Source organism: Saccopteryx leptura, chromosome 3 (genome assembly GCF_036850995.1).
Source record: "Saccopteryx leptura isolate mSacLep1 chromosome 3, mSacLep1_pri_phased_curated, whole genome shotgun sequence".
NCBI classification, from domain to species: domain Eukaryota; kingdom Metazoa; phylum Chordata; class Mammalia; order Chiroptera; family Emballonuridae; genus Saccopteryx; species Saccopteryx leptura.
Window position 1 is genome coordinate 99,800,815 of NC_089505.1, and position 17,759 is coordinate 99,818,573.

The window sequence follows — 17,759 nt, forward strand, 5'->3', positions numbered from 1 at the left end:
GAAAGCAATCAATGAACAACTAAAGTGCCACAATTGTGAGTTGATGCTTCTCCTCCCTCCCTCTCTCTCTCTCTCTCTCACTAAAAAAAAAAAAAAACATGTTCACTATCCTTAAAAAAGTTTTCTCTTGCTTTTTAGTAGTCGCTCCCCACCTCTCCTACTCTATGTCCTACAACAGTGGTCGGCAAACTCATTAGTCAACAGAGCCAAATATCAACAGTACAATGATTGAAATTTCTTTTGAGAGCCAAACTATTTAAACTTAAACTATATAGGTAGGTACATTCCTTATTGAGGTAGCGCCCGCACGTGGTATTCTGTGGAAGAACCACACTCAAGGGGCCAAAGAGCCGCATGTGGCTCAGGAGCCGCAGTTTGCTGACCACTGCCAACCATGGATTTGCTTTGTCATTATAATTTTGCTTTTTCTAGAATTACATATAAAATGAACCATACAGTATAGTGTCCTGCAATATATAGCCTTTTGTGACTTTTACTTTGCAGAAGTGTTTTGAGATTCATTGTTGTGTATATCCGTAGTTCCCTTTTTTTAATAGTATTCCATTGTATGGTATTTAAATAGTATTCCATTGTATGGATTGTCCCATTCACTGATAACATTGATGGACATGTGTGTGTTTGTTTCCATTATTGGCTATTGAATATTATTAAAATTATTAAAGCTGGCATGAAAGATCATGTCTTTCTCTTGGATAAATATCGAGGATTGAAATTGCTGAATCATATAGGAGTTTTATAAAGCTTCATTAGAAACTTCTAAACTGTTTTCCAAATTTCATTTCCACTAGCAATATATGGAAGTTCAGTTGCTCCACATCCTCACATGCACTTGGTCCTATCAGTTTTAAAATTGTAGCCATTCTAACCCTGGCCAGGTAGCTCAGTTTATTAGAATGTCATCTTGATATGCCAATGTTTCGGGTTCGATCCCTGATCAGGGCACATACAAGAATCAAACAAAGAATACAGAAATAAGTGGAACAACAGATTCTCTCTCTCTCTCTCTCTCCCTTGCTCTCCCTTTCCCCCTTTCTCTCTCCCTCACACCCCTCCCTCTCTCTAAAATCAACCAATTAAATTCTAGCATTCTAATATTTTATTGTGGTTTAATTTGCATTTCCCTGATGACTGGTGATGTGAAGCATCTTTTCATGTACTTATTGGCCATTTGTATGTCAGTTTGAAAATTTATTCATATCTTTTGCCCATTAAAAAAAAATCTGGTTGTTGTGAGAGTTCATTGTGTTCTTTAAATTCTGGATACAATTTCTTTGTCAGATTTTGTTTTGCAAATATTTTCTATCAGTCTGCAGCTTGCCTTTTTATTTTCTAAATGGTATCTTTCAAAGAGCAAAAATTTTTCATTTTATGAAGTCCCGTTTTATTAAATTTCAGGCTTTGTGGTTTTTTTGTAAAATTCTGAAAATTTTTTGTCTAAACCAAGATTGCAAAGATTTTCTTCAGTTTTCTTAATTAAGTTTTATGGACTTTGCTCTTATGTTAGGTCTGTGATATTTGAATTAATTTTTATGTATAATGAGAGGTGAGGTTAAGGCTTCTGTTTTCCATATGGTTTTCTAATGAAGCAACCCAGCACTGTCCTTTTCCTTCATTTGCCTTGGCACCCTGTTGAAAATTAGTTGATCAGGTGTGAGTCTGTTGTGGTTACTTTTTTGTGTTCGTTTTTCTGTCTGTGCCCCACCATCACACTGTCTTGATTGTTACTGTTCTGTATTATTTCTTACAATCAGGTAAGTTCTCCAGCTTTGTTCTTTTTTAAATTGCTTTGGTCTTCTATATTTTCATAAAAATTTTAGAATGAGTTTGTCAATTTTATTAAAAAATAACTTCTGGGATTTTAATTCGGATTGCACGGAATCTGTAGATAATTAGGGTGGTTGTGATCTTCAGATTGTCTTCTAATCCTTGAACATGATAGAATCTTTTGTCACATTATTAAGTATTTTAAGGGTGATTTACTCTTTTGTGTATGTGTGTGTGACAGAGACAGAGAGAGGGACAGATAGGGACAGACAAAAAGGAAGAGAGATGAGAAGCATCAATTCTTCGTTGCAGCACCTTAGTTGTTCATTGATTGCTTTCTCATATGTGCCTTGATCGTGGGGCTACAGCAGACCAAGTGACCCCTTGCTCGAACCAGCGACCTTGGGCCTCAACTGGTGAGCCATGCTCAAACCAGACGAGCCCGCGCTCAAGCCAGCGACCTTAGGGTTTCGAACATGGGTCCTCTGTGTCCTAGTCCAACACTTTATCCACTGTGCCACTGCCTGGTCAGGCAACAGTGATTTATTCTTGAACCAGTGAGAAGTCATAGGGCTTCTTAGATATCAAATGGACCAATCTCTAAATCTGAGACTTTGGCCAGACTTAAGACTGTATTACATTTTTACTTACACATTTTCATTATACATTTTCCTAGTTAGACTTTTTGACTTTTTAATCTTTAGATTATACCTTGGTGTTCTTTAGCATTTGAATTATAGTGAGAATTGGGCTTGTTAATGGTAAAAATCTTACAGAAATCCTACTTTCTTTGTGGTTTTTCATGTAAATACTAAATTAGACCCTAGAAAGTAACTTCTTTATGTATCATTTGGAGTTTCAATATGTATCATTGTAATTGTGTTGAATTTTTAACTGTGGGTGATTTGAACTGATCCATACAGGGTGGGAGATGCGTCAGTAACTTAAGTGGTGAGAGTTTCGTTGCCAGCCCAGTATTTTTTATCTAATTCCTAAGAATTGTGTTTTCCCCAGGAATTCCATAAAATTTGAAATACTGACTAGCCTTCAAAATTGTCTCTATAAAAAATTTTTAGTAAATTCAAAAAAATAAGATTTTGGGGGGGAACTCTTCCAAGCCAAATCGTGACTTCTGTACTATATGAATTACCCTGGGTTGGTCTTTATAATCCCAGATTGCCTTCATCTGCTTCAGCTGACTTTAGTTTTGGAAGTCTTCCTCAGCTTTAAAACCTGTACGTTTAAGGAATAAAGATGATTTTGCTCTTGGGTAAAGAAAATGTAATTAGGATGGTGAATCTGATTCCTACCAAGTTTGTAATGCGTTGAAAAACGAAACAAAAACTATATCGAATTGTCTGACTTGACTGAATCGGCCTCCTTCCGTCTCCCACCCCCATGAGTAGTCTAGACTTGGTGATAAAAACTCTGTCTAGGGGAGAAAAGAAATTGCCCTAATTCCACTGCCCCAAAATTGTGGACATTTTGGCATATTTCTCTTTTCCATTATAGTTTCCTGGGGCAGCTGTAGCTGAACACAGACTGTTCTTTCATTTCTGCCTGAGCTGTCATTAGTATATTGACAGTTTCCACAAACTGTTGTTCTTAGCATTATTGTACAGAACTCAATATAAATGGCATAAATTAGATTAAGAAAACGTGAAGCTATGCCCTTTTCTCTCCTCCTCAGGATGATGACTTCGAGTTTACTGGCAGCCACCTGACAGTGAGGAACGGCTACTCATGTGTGCCTGTGGCGCTAGCGGAAGGCCTAGACATTAAACTGAACACTGCGGTGCGGCAAGTTCGCTACACGGCCTCAGGTGCGCTGCTGCTCTGTTCGTGAGCAGATCTCTGCAGAAAACTTATCTTGTGTGCAGTTTGACCTATAGAGAAGTACTGGGTCATTTCCTGATAGAATGCCTTATAAACTAGGACTCTTAAATCGAAAAATTTGCATTTACAAAAGGGTTGAGCAATAGTGCTTTTGGTGGTTCTAACCCCATTATTGTGTAAACCAGCAAATTGAGACAAGTTTTAGTTTCCAAATTGTGCATGAATTGATATTATAGTAACAGACAGTGACTTTGGCTCTAATTTTGCTAAATACTATATATTCTTAAATACCAGAACTTGGACCCCTAGCCCCCAGTGGGATCCACACCTTTATTTCACCATCTTGCATCTTGGTCTTAGGATCCATTCCGGCTCTGCCTCTTCGGGTATTCAGGTGGGCTGACGGCTCCGGCTACTTTCAGTTCTGGGAGCAGTCCTGCTCATAAGTTTATTTCAAATTGCGCCAATTCCTGAGGCAGTAGGCTCAGTGCAACTGAGTGCAGAGAACCCGCTGTCCACCCACCTTTAGAGTTAATCATCTTGAACTCCTTATGGTAACTAGTCACTCCCCTCTCTGAGGGCCCTCATAACAAATGGACATGTAGTCACCAATCCTGCCCCCCATAGCCCCTTTCCTAGAGTTTCCAAGAACACCACAAGTATTTTATTAATATTCACTGAAACAGGTTTCCATTTATGTGTTTGCTTCAGAGAAAGCTTTTAGCTGATGGTGTTGAGAACATCTATAGCCTTTAGCCATTTGCATGCAGGTGAAGAACAGTGAGAATAGCTTTGTTTTGGTGATTTTGTCTAGTTCTGTGACCGCAAAAAATGGACATGTACTGAGCTCTAATATTTATTTGAACTATTTATATATAATGTTGAAGTTATATAAATAGGCATTCACTGAAGAGAAAAGCACAAGTGAGGATAAATTAACCTACTTTCAGTGCCTTTTCTGTGGTCAGCTTTGGGCTCGCTCGTGTTCTGGCAAGCTAAACATTGCAGTGCATTCTGTGAGAAGCTCCATGGTTCGGAGCGGTGTCCCTCAGGGCTGTACCACGGGCTTCTGCCCATTCTTCTCTCAGTCCTGAGTGAGCGAGCACCTGCTGCAGTGGAGGAGATACTGGTTCTGTTGGGACAGAAATTTTACTTGAATTTTGGTCTAGACTTACTTAACTTTGGTAAATGATTGGGCCCTTTTCTTATTCCAGAAGGTCAGTGTACCAGGAAGGTGAGATAGTGCAGTGGTCAAGACCAAGGACTCTGAAGTTGACTCTTAGGGTTTGAATACTGGCACTTACTACCTGTGTTATTTCACTTCTGCCTCAGTTTCCTTCTATAAAAATTGGATAGAACCGACTTCACAGATCTATATGAAGAATTAATTGGGGTGGCATGGAGAGCCCGCTGTGCACTAAGTGTCCAGTACCTTTATCAGTACTGTCTCATCACCAGTGAGGTCGTTTCCCTCGACCCTGCAGGGTGCGAAGTGATAGCTGTGAACACCCGCTCCACGAGCCAGACCTTCATTTACAAATGTGACGCGGTCCTCTGCACCCTCCCCCTGGGTGTGCTAAAGCAGCAGCCGCCAGCTGTGCAGTTTGTGCCGCCCCTTCCTGAGTGGAAAACATCTGCGGTCCAAAGGATGGGATTCGGCAACCTTAACAAGGTAACCGCCCTTGGCACCTCTCATACCCACTATACAAATAGTCTCATTGCCCTCCAGTTGATCAAGAGAGGGGTTGGCATTTTCATACATTTCGCTGTGCTCTCAATGCTGATAAAGTAAGACCTGCCCATTCATCCACTTCATTGCCCAATTATACATAAAGTAGCCATGAGAGCTTAGTCTTCTTTCTTTACTTCGCAAACCCAAGCCAAGCCCTAAATGTCATCCTAAGTAATACATTTATAATAGGGATTTCTAGGCTTGTATTAAGAGTAGTTTTTAGAAGAAATTTAAATAAGGTCTGAAGAAGTATTCCTATTGAGGCACAGCTGCGCTTAGAGCCATATTCTCGGAGCCCTGTCACCAGTCGTGTGCTCCTTCTTTACGATAGGTGGTGTTGTGCTTTGACCGGGTGTTCTGGGATCCAAGTGTCAATCTGTTCGGGCATGTGGGCAGCACGACTGCCAGCAGGGGGGAGCTCTTCCTCTTCTGGAACCTCTATAAAGGTAACTGCTTTCTAGTTTTAATCCTGCTCACATCCATATAGGAGTAGAGAATTAGTAATATTTGGGTTTTTCTCAAATACATATGTCTGGATTTTTCATTAACTCTATAAGCAATTCCTGAAATCCCTTGTTAGGTGCTAGGGATATGGCGGGGGGCTCCCTTCAAGGAGCCCACAATGAGCTTGTGGGGGATACAGTGAGAAGGGTGGCAGTCTCAGAACAGGACAATAACTAGACAACAGAGTGAAAGCAAAAGAAAACATAAAAGGAAGAATCAACCTCACCAGGAGGGATCAGCCTGGAGAGGCTTCCTGGAAGGAGAGATTTGTATTCCTTATTCTCAGACTTTTATGTCTGACTTGCCCCTGAATCTTTGATCATTTCCCTTAGAATGTATTTATGGAACTCCTATCTCCTGTTGCACTTTCTTCTGTATTTGGATTCCTCTTAATCCTAAACGGAGCTTTAAGAAAAAGATGTATTTAGACCCTACCTCATTCCAGGGAAAGAACGTAGGCATGTACTGTGCAGCGCTGTCAGCAGGCACGGCCTTGACCGTGCAGACACATTCATGAACATTTTGACGCCCACCCCAGTCCTTCCATCACTGCTCCCTACTGATCCACAGAGGAGGCCCTTCGTTCTGAGCACACTGCTTTATGACAGTGGCTTTCTTTCCCTTCTCTTTCCCTTTCTCTTATCCCTTCCCTGTCCAGGCCATTGAGTCCTGTCAGTGCCAGTCTCCCAAGCCAACCTATTTGCTTCTCTTTTCTGCTGCCCCTCCCAGTCTGTGCCACTCTCTTACCGATTCTATTGCCAGCAGCCACTAACTGCTATCCCTGCTGCTGTCTTTTGAGGGTTTTATGGCCATTACTAACAAGCCTGCATAATCTATCCCTTCTCTACTTCGTCTCCTCGTTCTTCATTCCTCCCACCCCCACCCTCACGCCTCCCCACTCCCTGGGCTGCAGACTCCCTTGCTGCTCTCCTAGAACCCTGGAATACACCATGCTGTTTTCTACCTCAGGGCCTCTGCCCTCAAGTACTGTGCCTGGGGTGCTTTTATTTTCCTTCTCTTCCCTCCCAACATGACTTACTCTACCCAGCCTTCAGGTCTTCACCTAAATGTCACTGTTTCAAAGAGCACTTCAAGGTATACATACCCCCACTGCTTCAAATCGAAATTCTCTGTATCCTGTGTTTTTTGTTTGTTTGTTTGTTTGTTTTTTGTTTTTTTTTTGTATTTTTCTGAAGCTGGAAATGGGGAGAGACAGTCAGACAGATTCCCGCATGCGCCTGACCGGGATCCACCCGGCACGCCCACCAGGGGGCAATGCTCTGCCCCTCCGGGGCGTCGCTCTGCCGCGACCAGAGCCACTCTAGCGCCTGGGGCAGAGGCCAAGGAGCTATCCCCAGCGCCCGGGCCATCTTTTGCTCCAATGGAGCCTTGGCTGTGGGAGGGGAAGAGAGAGACAGAGAGGAAGGAGGGGGTGTGGAGAAGCAAATGGGCGCTTCTCCTATGTGCCCTGGCCGGGAATCGAACCCGGGTCCCCTACACACCAGGCCGACGCTCTACCACTGAGCCAACCGGCCAGGGCCTGTATCCTGTGTTTTTAATAGCTTCTGTCACAGTTCATAATTATATATCTATGATTATTTGTGTATCTATAGAGTATATAGTCTAGTTTCCAAATTTTCTATCCCCAGCATCTAAAACTGTGCCTATCACATAAGCCTGCTACATAAGTACTCACCAGATGGCTGCGTAAAGGCAGTGACGGGCTTGGAGGAGCCCGGGATAGCTGAGGTTACCCTGTCGTGGAGCTGCTCCAGTGGTCAGGGCTGAGAAGTCTTTGCTTCAGTACCAGGATACTTATTGGTTTTCTTTTTTTAACAAGTTCTGAAGTTACATCTTCTGGACTTATGTAGTCTGCAGTTACAAGCAGTGAAGTACATGAGTCCCTCTTCACTCACTAGAGTTTGCCAGCCCCTCGGGGGTAGACTGCAAATTGCTGTATCAGAAGCAACTTGTCCCTCATGAGTGGTGTATGTCTCTTGGTCATCAGATTTCAAAGCACCAAGAATAATGTGGGGCCTGGTAAGATTCTTGAGAAAGTCTAGAGGAAAACCCTGGAATTGTCCTTTCTGTTCCCTAGCTCCAATACTATTGGCACTAGTGGCAGGAGAAGCTGCTGGCATCATGGAAAACATAAGTGATGATGTGATTGTAGGCCGATGCCTGGCCATTCTCAAAGGGATTTTTGGTAGCAGTGCAGTGCCCCAGGTAAGTAAGTGGGTTGGCCAAGCGGGGACCTGGGGTTCAGACTAAAGCAGGGTTTGATGTATTCTCTTAAGTTGCAGCACAGGTAGTTGGTCAGGACAGTTTCAGCCAGAATTGAGAAGTGTGTGTGGATTTACATGAATGCAAATGCTAATACACTGCTCGTAAAAATGAAAGGATACTGGATGGCTTCATACTCATTTTGAAATATTCCCTAATTTTTGTGAGCAGTATATTTGGAGTTCATGCCGTATGTATGGAGTTCAGAAAGGTATTTGCTTTTTTTTTTTTTTTCCTGTATTTTTCTGAAGCCGGAAATGAGGAAAGACAGTCAGACAGACTCCCACATGCGCCCGGCCGGGATCCACCCGGCACGCCCACCAGGGGGCGACGCTCTGCCCCTCCAGTGCGTTGTTCTGTTGCGACCAGAGCCACTCTAGTGCCTGGGGCAGAGGCCAAGGAGCCATCCCCAGCGCCCGGGCCATCTTTGCTCCGAGAATAGAACCCGGGACTTCTGCACGCCAGGCCGACACTCTACCACTGAGCCAATCGGCCAGGGCCGTATTTGCTGCATTTGACTCCTTGTCTGTTCTCTGCTTTTGGAATCATACCACCACCACCACCACCACACAACCCCTTTCAGATAAAGTGGCCACACTCCGTCAGGGAAGTCTTAAGAGAATCTCGGTACTTTTTTCTATTCTTTAGGCCCATCAGGCTCTATTTTAGACCCTTATGATTCCCTTGAGAGGAGGCATATTAATGCTTCATGTTAATTTGTAAGAGAATTCAGGTTATGGCCTCCGCCTCTGCTGCTAGAATGGCTCCTATTGCAGCGGAGCAGCGCCCACTAGTGGGCATGCAGGGTGGATCCCAGTCGGGCATATGCGAGAGTCTGTCTGCCCCACCCCCAACACCCTCATCCCGCTTCTCACTTTGGAAAAGTACAAAAAAAAATTTAGGTTAAGTCCTAAGTAGATCTCTGGATTTGTAGACAAGAGTGCAATGTGGAGGCTTCCTTGTAATCTGAAGGCATTTTGTATTATATATTTTAAAGTAGCAGCATTCACCACATGGTTCTCATGTTAAATTTATTTATTGATTTTACTTTTTTTTTTTTTTTTTTTTTTGTATTTTTCTGAAGCTGGAAACGGGGAGGCAGTCAGACTCCCGCATGTGCCCAACCGGGATCCACCCGGCACGCCCACCAGGGGGCGATGCTCTGCATCCAGGGCATCGCTGTCGTGACCAGAGCTACTCTAGTGCCTGGGGCAGAGGCCCAAGGAGCCATCCCCAGCGCCCGGGCCATCTTTGCTCCAATGGAGTCTTGGCTGCGGGAGGGGAAGAGAGAGACAGAGAAGGAGAGGGGGAGGGGTGGAGAAGCAGATGGGCGCCTCTCCTGTGTGCCCTGGCCGGGAATCGAACCCGGGACTTCGCACGCCAGGCCAACGCTCTACCACTGAGCCAACCGGCCAGGGCCTATTTATTGATTTTAGAGAGAGGAAGGGAGAAACATTGATTTGTTGATTGACTTGTTTGTGCATTCATGGCTGATTCCTGTATGCACTCTGACTGGGGATAAAACCTGCAACCTTGGCGTATCAAGACGATGCTCTAACCAGTTGAGCTACCCAGAGCATCTGTTGTCTCTTTAGGTCTCTTATATCCCTTCTTATCACAGCTTTTCCACCTTTCAGAGGTTACTAGTTTGTCTTTGGTGTCCAGTATTAACTTCTGCTCATAGTCTTTTCTTTAGCCCAAGGAAACTGTGGTGTCTCGCTGGCGTGCTGACCCCTGGGCCCGGGGCTCCTATTCCTACGTAGCTGCAGGGTCATCTGGAAATGACTATGATTTGATGGCTCAGCCAATCACTCCTGGCCCTTCCATTCCAGGTGCCCCACAGGTGAGGAAGACTGTACCCGAGGTTATTTGGGAAGAGGCTAGTACCCCAAGATCTCAGGGTAAAAATGGCACTGATTGTTTTAGGTTTGAGTCATTCTGTCCTTGGACCCTTTCAGATAACCCAGAGCAAAGGAAAAGGGAGGAGCAGTATTACCTGAGTCACAGTTCTCACGTTTTGGCTTTGTAACTCTAAAAAGTCTGTGTTCAGAATGGCAGTGTCCAGAGTATAAACCAACTAATTACTTTTTCCTTATTCAGATTTTTGACTCTATAAACAGAATAAAAAATTTTTAATTGTACCCTATTTTGTAATGGCTTGTAAGATTGTTGCAGGGTCTCAGTCACTAGGGGCCTCCGGGGCATGCCCCTGTGAAATGACCTTGGCCCTCACTAGACAATGTGTGAGCCTGCTCCAGACAGCAAGTGTTCCTCAGGACCGTGGTAAGTAAGGCCCGCTGAGCAGAGGGGCACAAGTGTTCCTGAGTAAGAACAAATGCTGCAGTCGGAGTAGTCAGGACCCCTCCCCACCAGTAGGTGCTACAGGAGGCAGAGTAGAACTGGGTATCCCCCAGAGATAAACCATACATAAGAACAGACACAGTTAGGCATCACTCCAGAACTAAGTCTGGGCTGAGTTTTACTGTCCCTAATGCCTGCTGATAATGGAGACTCTTTTAGGTAGAATGATGGACTAGTGATTTGGGGTAGGGGGCGGCTCTACTTCTACTGCCAAGAATTTGGCAGTTAACATAAGAATAAAGGTATATTTACAACCTACTGAGTCTTAATTTTTCCCCCCCTGAAATAGCCAATTCCACGACTCTTCTTCGCTGGAGAACATACAATCCGAAACTACCCAGCCACAGTCCATGGTGCTCTACTGAGTGGACTTCGAGAAGCAGGAAGGATTGCAGACCAGTTCTTAGGAGCCATGTACACCCTGCCTCGCCAGGCCACGCCAGGTGTCCCCCCTGCACAGCAGTCCCCAAGCATATGAGACGTCTATCCTAAGGAAGAGGCCGATGTATGTCTTTTGCTGTGTAAGCAAAAGCTCTTCTAGCAATACTAGATTCCTAAGACACTTACCCTGGCATCTGGGCTCTTGATCAGCTGCTGAAGTTCACAGTGGTCAGATGGCCAAGGAGATTGCTCTGGTTTTGATGACAAAGGTTGCCTCCTTTGAGTTACTTAGAACTAGGGAGGGGGGCACTTGTCCATTAGTGTGGAAGTGTGTGTTCTTCATAAAGACTGAGGCAAGTAAGCACTATGAGAGAACATCTTGTCTCTGGGTATGTGGTGGTAGTCTTTTTATATTTTGAGAATAAAACTTCATATAAAATTAGTCCTTTTTGTGTGTTTCTCTTTATGGCTACAGCTGTATAGGAGAAGTGTTACTTCTCTGGAAGTACTAGTTTTACTCATGTTTACATAAGGAGGATGTTTATATAAAGGAGAGAAATGGTTTAGGTCAGGTCAGCTATATGGTTGGGGGTCCTAGAGAACAGTAGGCTTCCTGGTCTGTGGAGCTAGACTGCCCCACTGGGATTGTGGGGTGACCATGTGCCAAAGGCATGCAGCTACAGGTCAAGCATATGGATATTAGGAAACTATCGAGATAAAACCCAAGACAACACAGGTTTTATTCTCCAATTTCACTCCAAGGGTATGTGCTAACTTTCCACTTCTGTCCAAGGTACTGGTATAACGTTTTAGCAGATTCTACATACGGAGCAGATTAAGGGTTTAGGTAACTTTGTGGTATATTAATTTCCTGTTGCTGCTGTAACAGATTACCAGCAGGCTCTGAGGGAAGATTGTTTCCTTGCCTTTTTCAGCTTCTAGTGGCTGTCTGTATCCTCGGCTTGTGGCCTCTTCCCTCACCTTAAAAGCACATCACATCACTCCAGTCTCTGCTCCGTCATCACTTCTTGTGTTCTGTAGATCCTCCTCTGAATCCCACTTATAAGGATACCTGTGAGTTCCTTTGGTCTTGATCACGTCTGCAAAGTCCCTTTTGCCATGTGGTAAAAACTTATAGGAAACTATATGCCTGTTCCTTCCCAAGGGCTCTTAACAGACTAAACACATGTACGTAATTGCTTCTGGAAATTGGATTTTACTTGTATTAGTCAGTTCTTCCCTAAATGAAGTTTGATTCTTAGTAAGATGTAAGGGACATTACATTGGTGGACTGACTGGAGAAGGTTTTTTCCCTAGTCTTAGGTTGAGTGACAGCAGGGGGAAATTTAAATTTGCACATCAGGGTGGGTGGTATAACCAACGTAAAGGTGAAAACAGCACACAGTGTAGAAGTTATGTGGACTTTGGAGCCCAGCTCTGCCATTAATATTGCCTTTGAATACCCCAAAGGGGGTTAAGGTGTCTCATCCAGTGGCAAGTGCTTTTAAAAGAGTTTGTTTTTTTAAATAGATAGAATAAGCAGCTTGAGAAATTTTTTTGTGTGTGACAATAGGCCTAAAAATAAGACATAACAATAAAATAGGTGCTATATGAATCTAACTCTAATTCCGTTTTGGCTCCCTATACTAAGCCTCAGCTATATTGTCAGTCCTTACAGCACCAGTAATTAATTGGCTGTGAATTTTAAATACAATGAAACATGCTAGCTGCACCAGTGCATAGAAAACAGTTGTGTGCTGAGATAAACATAAACAAAAATGGCATCACTGACTCACACAGAGAGCACATGGAAACTAGGGAGCTTTATTGGTTACATATTGTGCTGCAGAGTCAACAGACAGCATTAGAGCCAGAGGATACATGCAGACAGGCAGCTTCAACTATACACATGCACCCAAGGAGCCCTGAGTCACTGCTCATGGCTTTGCCCTGGTTTCCGGCGACAGGGTTCCGGCCTCCTTGGTCCCATGCTTGGAGCAGGAATGTAGAAGCTGCTGCACCTGGACTCCAAGGGGCAGGGGTGAGACCCGAGTACCTGCCTGAGCAAGTAAGTGTGGACCAACAGATACTGACGCCCCTTAGCAAAGGGGCCTATAATGTAATAACAGTTTTTGAGGGCTACTTCAGCCCTCCCAATCTTTAAAATACAAAAAAATAGACTTTATTCTCTTAAAAATACATTCCATTCAGTACATGTTCTGAGCTGTGAAGCAGCAGGAAAATAGGGCCCCTTTCCTGTGATCTTGGTTGTGAGGCTTTGAGGAGAACCCTGTTCCCCATTTGGGGTATTCAAAAGATAATCCCTAAAAGCAGCTCTTCCTAAGCAGTCTTGAACAACAAAAAACAAAAAAATACCCCGCACCAACAAAGGTAAGCCAGGTACCCGACCAGAGGCTGGGGCCCTATTCCTTTACTGGGAAGTGGTAGCACTTGGCACTAACCCACTAAATAGAACTGCCCCAGGATGACAAGTCCAAGATCAATAGACCAGTGGTTTTCAACCACCAGTCCACGAAGGACTTAACCACCTGACGTTGTATGAAAATCATAGACTCGGTGAATAGAGACTGTAGTCTTCATACATCAGCATGGTTAACTCTTTCACAGACCAGTATGAAATTTCTGGCGGACGGACCAGCAGTTGAAAACCACCGATAGAGACCCTCTCATACCCCATGAGAGAGGGATGATTTATGTGCAAGCTTGCCTGTAGCCAAGGCTGGAGTTCTTGGCCCCACTGCAAATCCCTCTAACCCACACTACAGCTGTTGCATTGCCATTCAAAAGCAAAAAACAGCCACAGTTTCCTTTTGCCCACCATCCTTGCATTCTTACGGCAAGAGGCAACAGCAGGAGGAAGAGACCAGCTCTACTGTCCCTCCACCAAGCAGCTCTGGAGCACCAGGTTCCCCAACCTCAATAGGAGCCCTCCCACAACCACACTCCTGCCTGTAAAATTTAGAGTTTGAGCCAAGCTGCAGAAGGGGCTTGTCACAGAAGTGGGTTTATTGGCTGGGACAGTGAGTATTTGGCTTGATTAAACAACTATTCAACTACCAGGTCTCCCTTTACTTGGATGTTTCTTCCAGGACCCCTGATGGTGAGGCCTGGGTCCAGACAGTCTCACATCAGTTGCTTTTCAGAAACATGACTTCCAAGTTTGGAATTTGAAAGGCCAGCCTTGCCAGCCACTTGAAGCCCATGGTAACCAAGCCTCCAACCTTCACAGGCTATGAAAAATGGTATTTTATGCAATGCTGAGGACATTTTTTAAAAAATCTATTTTACAACAGTTCTAGGAAGTGTGCAGATGAAACAAAATATCCTGAATTAACTGTTACAATCAAATCCTATTGCACTCAGATTTTAAGATAGCCCCAGCAAGAGGGCACCACAGTCCCTCTTCCACAGAGCATTTGGGTAGCGGCAGATGTTGATGCTGCTGAAATGTGGAAAGATCCAGACTTTGGCACCAGGAGCTACAGCACCAGAATCCAGGGCTGCAATGCCCGAAGATGAGAATTATTGATGAGACCTTTGAAGGCATGGCTCGGCACCCTTCATTACCAGCAGAGAAGAGCCAGAGTCTTTCTTGTACTCTCGGCCGACCACCGCAGAGGTCAGTTTCCTTTGGACTGTCAGGGTTGCCAACCCATGAAGAATGGCAGGGAGGCTGTGAGAGGTTGCAGCCTTGAGCAAGCTAGTTTCCGGCCAGTGACCCAGGAGAAGCAGTAAGAGGTTTTGAAAACAGCATCTGAAGTTGATCGTCTGAGGCAGCAATGTGAAGGAAAGGCAAGCCACATGACAATGCCCTTAGATTGGCAACACTCCAGAAAATGAAAATAGGTGCAAAACATTCCTGTCCCTGAAAGTAAGGTGGGTGCACCCCACACCCCAGGACTGCCAAGTCTGCTGCGGACAAGGGTGGGATGAACTCCAGTTCCCACAGTGAATGGAGGCAGCGGAGATGACTCAAGCACAGGAACAGGAGACACATCCACTTGTGTTACGGGAAGTGCAAGCCGGGAGACACTGTGGACTGGGCAAGGCTTTGGTGCCCAAAGGCCTGAGGGGACCAGCTATTCTAACCCCTTCATTTTTACACACTGCAAAAATGAAGCCAAGGGAGCTTCTCTGAGCTCCACCTCATGATATTCAAGGGGCCCGGGAAAGCAAGCCAAGGCAGTGGGAAGGACACATTCCCCAAACCCACTCAGATGACACCTTCCAAATGTGGGAATCATACCCCCCACCCATGGGATAATGGAAACAGAAGAATCTAGAATGCCCGGTTTAGGACTCTTAGAAGCCATTTTAAAAGAACTCATTTTATAGACAGGGAAACTGAGATAAAGTACAAAGCCATTAAGAAAATCCAGCCTTCCTGACTCACTACTCTAATGCTGTCTTTCATTATGAAGGAAATGCCTGCTTCGTCAAGGTAGCCTTTGAAAGGGAATCCCCTTGTTGAACTGAGAGAATGCTACAGAAAAAGCAGTGTCAAGGTTATATGGTTCTTTTTAACTTCCCCACATGAATGGTATAAGGAAACTAATCACGTTTTATTTACGTGGTTTATGAAAAGGTTTCTGCATTTTGAATTGGGTAAATTTGGGGCCCTTGATGGGCATGTGTTACCTTTCCTCCCATGAAGTCACCATGATAGTTGGCTTGCAGAAGTCACGGGCCCACTTCTGTAGAAATGCCAACAGCTTGGTAAAGTGCGACACCTCCTCCGTGAGGGATGGGTGAGGAGGACAAAATCCGTGCCTTTCCTGGAGCTCTTGCTTTGTGGGGTGGCTAAAGGGAAAGCGCCTCGTCCTGTCCACTCTGCCCTTGGCTGGGTGCTTCCTGGAAGGCAGAGGATGCTGGGTGGGGCCCCGTGTAGTCTGGGGATATTCCGAAGGTGGAAATGAAGTCAGCATGAAGTCTCCAGCCACAGGAGAGGAGTAGGCAATGCCAGCAGCATTGCTGATGCCCAGGGAAGGAGATGCATGAAGTCTGTGCACTTCAGGTGTCTTTGGAAGGTGAGCTGAGAGCTGGGGTGGGGGAGGGATAACATCATTCCCCCAATAGGGGGTGGGTACCCATGTGCTCTGTCCCCAGAACACAGTGGTCAGCCAGGGGGTCAGTCAAAGAAGCTTCAACCTCAAGGGTAGTCCCATAATCCCTTAGAAGCAGCACAGACCTCTTCGGTAAAAGTCTGAGGAACTCCAAAGGGGAAAGGAATGGAAGCCCCTAAACGGAGCTGATGGCCGGCAAGTCTAAGTGTAGGTACTTAGGCCCTTAGGGCAGACACGGAGTAAAGTGGACGTGGTGAGAAGACTAAGGAATCAGAGCATTAGCCACATGGCAGGGCTGTTACTGTGTGGTGGGGGATATAAGAAGGTTCTATATCATTGCCTATTTGTGGGCCAAAGTGGCCCATCTTACCTGGGGGACAGGGCAGGAACAAGGAGAGAGGACTCATGCATCAGTTAGGGAAGGCTAGGCCTGGGTGACTGTCCAGCTTGTAGTTTCTGATCCCTTTGGCCAACTGGCAAAAATGACCTGAGCCACTGCCTGGCTCTCTGCCACAGTCTCCCAGCCAGGGCCTGGGGTCTAGCCTGGCTAACCGGCCTGGGATCCTTCTTAGGAGGGAACACAGAGGAGCTGAGAAGCAGGCGGAGGAGACAGCAGAGCCCACCCGGCTGACTCAGTTTTCCTCAGCACAGGGCCTGGCTGGTCGTAACCGCTCCTCGGCATGTGCTCGCCCAGGCTCTGACGGCCCCTGCTTCACAGGCGCTTCAGCCCGTTCCAGGGAGTTGTGCATTCGCCTGTAGACACTGAGTGTATAGTCATCGCCTTCCTCCTGTGCCAATAAAGGACAAAAGTGAGCTGTGGAGGACAACAGGGTGAGCAACAAAGAGACCCCCACTCCTTCCCGCAGCGGTCCTCTCTAGCCTGGCGGAGGGAGAGAGCACACAGGCTGTATCACAACTGCAGAAACATGCTCCGCCCTGCAGACAAGCCAGTATAAAAGTTCCTTGGAAATGAGGTTAGACTACAAACTCCAATTTGCTAGGGGCTCACAAAACTGAACAGGAGCCCTGCAGGGCCAGAAATGGGGACACGGGAGTGGTACCCCTAAGCAGTAGGCAGGGTTCTCTAGTTCTGCACATGCAGCCTGGATGCTTCTCAGGGTAAGAGCCACCTTCCTGGTGGGCAGGCAAGGAGGTGTGCTGAAACGGAAGCCGGACAGCTCTTCCTGCTTCCCACCAACCACCAGCAAGTTCACAGGCCACGTCATCTTTATCATCATCATCATCATCTCTCAGCTAGCCAAGCTTCAGAGCGCTAAACATCCATCTTTCACTCCACTGCTTTTCTACCAGACGTCCACCTTTTTAATGTTTTGCTTTGGTTCCCACAAGCAAATGAAGATCAAAGAAAACAATTCTGACTGAGACAGGTGGCAGGGTACAAAGAGTGGACCTAGGGATAGGAATACTGCACTCAAATCAGTTTTTCCAGTAATTCACTTTAGTGGCCTTGGGTAAGGCACTTTCTCTGGGGCAATGCTTGACCACAGGGCTGCTGGCGAGACTGAAGGAGACAGGTAGGTGGGGAGGTGCTTTAAGTACCCTGTAAACACTTACAGGGCTTTCCAAGTTAACAGTCACTTGCCCCTTTTGAAGAGAACAGTGTCTAGAAACGTCATTATCAGAGGCTTCACATCTAAAGGATACTCCCAGGGGTTTCCCCTTCAGATGCTGTTCTGACAGCCTGACCCTCAAATAAGGAGGAGCTTCTGGGTTTATCTATCCTGTAATGAGTTACCTGAACCAACCTTACTCTCAGACTGATGATATAATGG

The 17,759-nt window shown here is 45.4% G+C and overlaps 2 protein-coding genes across 3 annotated transcripts in view; one reads left to right on the plus strand and one right to left on the minus strand.

Annotated features, from left to right (window-relative positions):
- KDM1A (lysine demethylase 1A) overlaps positions 1-11,324 on the plus strand; it is a 61,536-nt gene extending 50,212 nt beyond the window's left edge. For both annotated transcript variants that reach the window (XM_066375390.1, XM_066375391.1), the window contains 6 exons: positions 3,476-3,608; positions 5,106-5,293; positions 5,685-5,799; positions 7,956-8,083; positions 9,837-9,983; positions 10,791-11,324. In XM_066375390.1, the coding sequence (XP_066231487.1) occupies positions 3,476-3,608; positions 5,106-5,293; positions 5,685-5,799; positions 7,956-8,083; positions 9,837-9,983; positions 10,791-10,979 (900 nt within the window). In that variant the 3' untranslated portion in view covers positions 10,980-11,324. The remainder of the gene's footprint in view (positions 1-3,475; positions 3,609-5,105; positions 5,294-5,684; positions 5,800-7,955; positions 8,084-9,836; positions 9,984-10,790) is intronic.
- Positions 11,325-13,411: 2,087 nt separating this feature from the next.
- Positions 13,412-17,759, minus strand: part of LUZP1 (leucine zipper protein 1) — a 96,831-nt gene continuing 92,483 nt past the window's right edge. Inside the window, exon 3 of the mRNA XM_066375392.1 lies at positions 13,412-16,754. Coding sequence (XP_066231489.1) covers positions 16,599-16,754 — 156 coding nt within the window. The 3' untranslated portion in view covers positions 13,412-16,598. The remainder of the gene's footprint in view (positions 16,755-17,759) is intronic.